This window comes from Limulus polyphemus, unplaced genomic scaffold (genome assembly GCF_000517525.1).
Source record: "Limulus polyphemus unplaced genomic scaffold, Limulus_polyphemus-2.1.2 Scaffold1814, whole genome shotgun sequence".
In the NCBI taxonomy this organism is placed as follows: Eukaryota; Metazoa; Arthropoda; class Merostomata; order Xiphosura; family Limulidae; genus Limulus; species Limulus polyphemus.
The window spans coordinates 76-6,276 of NW_013667424.1; the positions used below are offsets into that span (position 1 = coordinate 76).

General features: G+C 33.2%; 1 protein-coding gene across 3 annotated transcripts in view; it reads left to right on the forward strand.

Annotated features, from left to right (window-relative positions):
• The first annotated feature begins 1,684 nt into the window (after positions 1-1,684).
• Positions 1,685-6,201, forward strand: part of LOC106465028 (eukaryotic translation initiation factor 4E type 3-like) — a 29,056-nt gene continuing 24,539 nt past the window's right edge. The window contains exons 1-2 of one of the 3 annotated variants that reach the window (XM_022392845.1): positions 1,685-2,003; positions 5,655-5,727. In XM_022392845.1, the coding sequence (XP_022248553.1) occupies positions 1,864-2,003; positions 5,655-5,727 (213 nt within the window). In that variant the 5' untranslated portion in view covers positions 1,685-1,863. Of the gene's footprint in view, positions 2,004-5,609; positions 5,728-6,201 lie in introns of all 3 variants that reach the window. The other 2 variants (XM_013925217.2, XM_022392846.1) reach the window with 2 other exon arrangements.

The window sequence follows — 6,201 nt, forward strand, 5'->3', positions numbered from 1 at the left end:
AATGATGCACGAGAGGCGGAATTCGAATTGAGGGTTAACTGTAATGTGAGAGAATAGTCCTATCTCGGAAAAGTTCCTACTGGCCGGACCCAGCATGTCGAGGTGGTTAGGGAGCTCGACTCGTAAACTGAGGGTCGCGGGTTTGAATCCCTGTCCCATCGAACATTCTCGCCCTTTCAGCCGTGGGGGAGTTATAATGTCACGGTCAATCCCACTATTCGTTGGTAAAAGAATAGCCCAAGAGTTGGCATTGGGTGGTGATGACTAGCTACCTTCCCTCTAGTCTTCCACTACTAAATTAGGGACGACTAGCACAGATAGCCCTTGTGTAGCTTTGTGCGAAATTAAAAAACAAACAAGCTAACACTGGAGCTTGTACTAAAGCAAATTTTAATGACTGAAATCCATAATCATAGTCCTCAGTTCATCTGAAAGATATTTTGGTTTAGGTAGAGCAGAAAACTATACAACAATCTTAAAAAATAATTGGTCACGAATTGTGAGTAATTTGATATGAAACCTAAGAAAGTGTGGATGTTTCGTTTTATCACGTTTTGGGACCAATATCTATCAGCATTAACTCCAGTCTTCTTTGGCTGGTAATAAGTGAGAATGACAAGAACTAGGATTGGGCTGTCCCGATTGGCAACAGTCTCAGTATCCTGTAGAGACCTTCCCATTTGGTCTAATGACCTTCAGCCCATAAGGCACGATGTAGACCTTCAGCCATCCATGTCTTCTGTGAGACAAGGATAATATTTAGGGGTAGAACCTGTTCAGCAGCTCTGGAGATATCAGACAGTGTAATTCTTTCATGGATTTGCAGTTAGATTGAGATAGCAGACTTAGCACATTGCAGAATCGGCTTAAGGCTTATAGCCAGTAAGATTATTTTTCAGTTGATCGATGTTCTTTCTCTAATAAGACGAGAATAAATGGTTCGATTTGTTTCAGATCTCGTGCATTGGTACCCAAAGGCTATCTGCACTAGCCATCCCTAATCTAGCAGTGATAGATCAGAGGGAAGGTAGCTAGTTAAAACCACCCACCGCCAACTTGAGCTATGACTACTCTTTTACCACTGAATAGTGGGATTAACTAATGCCCTCACGGCTGAAAAGGCGAGCATGTTCGGTGATGTGGATTCGAACCCGCGGTCTTCAGATTGCGAGATGAGTGCCTTAACTATGCCAAGTCCAGGGAATAAATGGCAAAATAAAAACTCCAAATGGTATATAATCAGAAGTGTATTGTAATAACAACAATTGTATTAATCAATGTTTTTTATAGATCGATCCCAATATCCATTTAGATTTCGTCACTACAGTTAAACATTGCTGAAATAAACACCATGACTCTTCACAGCATTAATGCGCAAATTGAAAATTATATCCCATGAGGAATATAAGACAGCTTAATCATCTTTCATGTTGGTAAAAATAATTTCTGAAACTCGTAATATTGATATTTTAAGGAAAAGAATTCCACCACATTTTCTAATACGTTAATTTTCTCTTGTCATGTTTTTAAAATCCCCACAAGTTTATAGTGTATAAAAAAGGGAATATTTGAAAAGTTATTTTCTAAATTAGTTTATAGTAAAGAGTTAAACGTATTGCGCAATCAATATGTTACTTTATTTGCATGAAAATGAATATTTAATAAAGGGTAGTTTACATTCAAAGAATTTAAAGATCTCATGCGCCTATTATACTTCAATAAAAAGGCTGGTTGCATTGTGAGACAGTTGATAAGTGTCACAAGTATTCCACTTGGACTGTTTTGGTTTCTGTTTTTGATTACGAATTGTACGTGAATAACAAAGTTGAAACACAATTGAACTTGTTGACTTCAATACTGAAAATGGCCGCGCCTGGCTTGGATAAACAATCCGAGCAGGCCGGTACAGATTCTTGTACATCTGATAAGTTTATCCCTGAAAATGAAAAGATTGAAGGCGAAGAAGTTCCTCTTAATACAAGTTGGACGTTTTGGATTGATAAGTAAGAGTTCAAATTTCTAGTATCAATCTAGTAAAATAATAAGTAGGCTTAGTCAAGTTAGTGTCAGAATTTTGTTTTGACTTTCATTTGGCTACTACTGCTAGTAGTAGTAGTACTAATAGTTATAGCCTTATTACGTACTACTATGAATAACTAGTTCTTCTCAGTGCCTTAGGGTCTAATATTGCTGATAGTTTGAGTTTCGTAATTCATGCAGACGAAATTTAATGTTCGATTGACTTGCTTACAAATTGTTCAGTGTTAGGTGTTAAATTATGCTAGCTAAACTGTTGTGTAAATGTATAGTTATACATCCATTACCTTTATTAATAATACTAATAGACAAATGACAGTATGCTGCTTTTATAAAGAAACGGACATATCTCTGGTCTTCGAAGACCAGCTGACTTGACCTTTCCCTGTAAGTAAATCATAATTGTATCTTGTAATGTTTTTTACTTATTAATATTATCAAATATATGCTATGTTTCTATTATTATGTGGTAGATTGGAGATAAAGATTAGTAAACATCATTATGGTTAAACTTAAAGGTAGTTCATGAATAAGTGTGGTGGAGTTTATAGGGTGTAATAGTTGACAGGTCTGGGTTATGTTAATAAATTGTGGGCTTGATTGAGTCTTTTAGGAGGTTCAGAAAGACAAAGTTCACTAAACTAGCAGAAATTGCTTATTTTAGGTGAAGTTAAAGATATTTTGGGGGAAGACCACACTGTTGGAAGGGGCAAGTAGCAAATTGGAGTAGAAATCAAGCAAGCAAGACAGGAGTTGGATAAAGTTGGGTAAAGGCATAGACTGATTGAGGGAGGGTGAGAGTAATAGAGCTTATTGACAAAAGTGCACAGTAGTATAAATTTTATAACTTAAGATATGGGTTCATTTAGTATAAAGTTACCAGTCTAATGCATTTGAACCTTTGAGTGGCTGTAGTGTGGAATGAGATGAACAAGAAGTTTACAGAGTGGAGGACTCTCTCATCGAGTATAGTGACAAAATTGTTTGTAGTGGGGAGCATGGAAAGACTATGTGTTTGCTTACCAAGTGCTAATGTACAATCATTATATTTATAGAGCATGTTGATAATTTAATTGTTAGTACCAAGAAACATTTTTTGTAGTGCATATAGGAGTGAATTATGTTGGAAGTGTTAAGTCAGTATAGCTGCTTAAAGAATTTGAAGAACATCTTCAGAGTTTTATGGTCAGAAATTTATGTTTGCCCCTTGGAGAGTGCTCTCTCTGGCTATTATGTGTGTGTGGGGGGGGGGGGGCAAATTACTTAGCAGGATCCAAGACTTTGAGCAACAGATAGGTTAATTGGACCTGTTGGATGGTTTTCAGGTTAAGAATGACTTGTATGTTAAAAAATTAAGTAGGTTAGGCATCAGGTAGGTTATTAAAGATAGTTTTAAAATATAGTTGCATAGTTTTGAGGAAGTTTGGGAAATTGGAAATAAACAAATTATCACAATAGTTAGGGAAATAAAGTTTTGAAATAGGAGATTAAGAATGCAAGCTAGATTTTAAAGATAAGAATGTCTGATTTAAAGATAAGTGTAGTAGATTAAAGAATAAGCTTGCTTGTTAGTATTCTAATGTTATAACTTACGAACTAAATGGATGAGTTCAGGGACCTGTTTGAAATGAAAATTATAAGCCAGTTAGTCATACTTCTTTAGTGGAAAAATATTGGAGAGTCTGATAAAGAAGTTAAAACCAAAATGCATTCACAAAAGGAAAATATTCAGGTATTAATCTGTAATTTTTTTCAAGGATGTTTCCTATTATCTGGATGGTGTAAAGAATGTAGTCTTGGTATACATGTACTTAGATTCTCAAAAGGTTTTTTGTAACACAAGATTAGCTAAGAAAATCACATCAGTGATTGAGGAAAGTATAGTAAATTGTACTGTTAGATAAGAAAAAGCAAAAAAAATTGCTTTATTAATAGAGTCCAGTCAAGCTGTCACATTACTTGTTAGATACCTAATAAGCATCTACAAACTTTACTAATGTATTAATTATATTGAGGTATTCATAAACAATACACTCTGTAGTATGTCTTAGTTTTTCTGGGGCATTTGGAAAATAATCATTACTAAATACAGGGCACCGAGAGAAAATCCTTGGTAATCAGAAATAAAATCTTTAATAAAAATGGACCAACTACTAATGATGGCTGGGAACATGGTATAATGAGACATGTTTGTATATCACATAATTATAGTAAGTGTAATTCAATACATTTGGGTTTTCGTAATTAGGATAATATATTTAATATAGATGGGAACTCGCTCAATAGAATTACTGAAGAAAAGGATCTTAGTATAGTAGTGGATAAGTCACTCAAGCCATTGAGACAGTGATCTTTTTCTAGAAGAAGAGCTAATAGAATTTTAGTGTATCTATTGATATAATGATTGCAAGTAGAAAGAGGTGATTATCTCTATACAAAACTAGTTAGGCCTCACTTGGAATACTATGCACAGTTCTGGTCTCCTTATCTAAGAAAGGATATTGAATTTTTGGAAATGGTTCAGAGGAAGGCTGCTGGGATGATTCTGGTATGGAAGAGTTATGAGATAGGCTAAGATTTCTTGTGTTCTCTGATTAGGTGGAAGGATTATCTTGTGTGAATAGGTTATTTTATTTTGATAAAAGAAGAGTAACTTCTTATTGAAGTTTACAAGGTTAACTGTGGGATTGGTTGGATACAGGCCTCTGATTTTTTTTCTTTTTTTGCTGTATTTTGAAGACAACACAATGAGAGGACAAGTTTTAAAATTTGAAGATTGATTGATTTGTGGAATGAGTTGGTGTCAGCAGTAGTGGAGGCCAGCACTTCACAAAAGTTTGAAAGTAGAATCGGTAATTCCCTGAAAGATAAAAGGGCTTAAGATTTTACTTTTTCTCAAGGACAGGTGTACAGGAACAGCTTTGAACAAATTGAAGGACTGAATGGTCCTTTTTATCTTTTATAACAGATTCATTATTAGTTTGTATCCATCTTAATTATGTAATTCTCTAATGTTTATCTTTTTTATGGTTTCTTGATCCTGTTCAGGGTTTATATTTTAGATCCTTATATAATCTAGTATGAAAAGTAGTTTTTTTTTTTTATCTTGGGACTTTAGTGTAAGAACTTTTCTGGTTTTAGTCTGATTTATTATAATAAAATAAAAAAAAAAAAAAAAAAAAAGTTGTATTTCTTGTTAAGGATATTTATTAAATAAAGAATGAATGAAAAAGTTGCAATTAATTTCAATAGTACTCCAGAACTCGTGTAAAAGTTTTATAATGCTTCATTCAAAGACACATTCTCTTTGAAAATAAGCACACAAACAAGCAAGTTTCATGTATTTAAACTTTGGGTTTATTTGGAGGCAACTACATTAAAATTAATTGGAAGGTATGTCTTAAAAGAACACTTCAGTTTGAAGTATGGCATTTCATGTATTAGAGCAAAATTTTAATTATCCGGATAGTTTTTTTGAAGGTAGTGTGGATGTTTTCGGAAACAATGAAATGTAAAAAATTTAGCCCCAGACAAAATGTAAAACCTCTATACTTGATTCCTTTCATTCTTAGAACTTTAGAATGGTAAATATCCCACATGGAATATCTTTTGTGCAGGTCAGAGCGGGGAGTATCAGCTGCTGAATATCAAGCCAATCTGAAAATGATTTACACAGTTTCCACGGTTCAGGCAAGGCTATTTTATGTTTCATGTGGAAATGTTTGACATTTTGTGAATCAAATATTTTATAGAAATAATATACAACAGAAAGTCGTAAATAATTTGTGTATTAAAGAAAATAATTTAATTCTGTAGTAATACGCAGTTTAATTACATAATTATTAGTATAGTTAAAAACATTTAAATAGAAATATATTATGATTTTATATATTTTTGTATTGTGTAATAATGTTACAGAGTATCATTTTAAAACATGAAGTTTCCTTTAATTCAGAATGAATTGGTAAACTGTCTCATTTTGAGAAAATTTAAATTCAAATATGCAGTATTCCTGTTACATGAAGAAAAATTCATTTATTGTTGTTTACTTTTTGAATTTTAGTTAAAATTAGTATACTTCCAACTTAGGTTGATTTCATATTATTTTCAACAGAAAACATAGCAATCTTAATTCCTGAGTATGAAAATATGAATTTTTTTTTT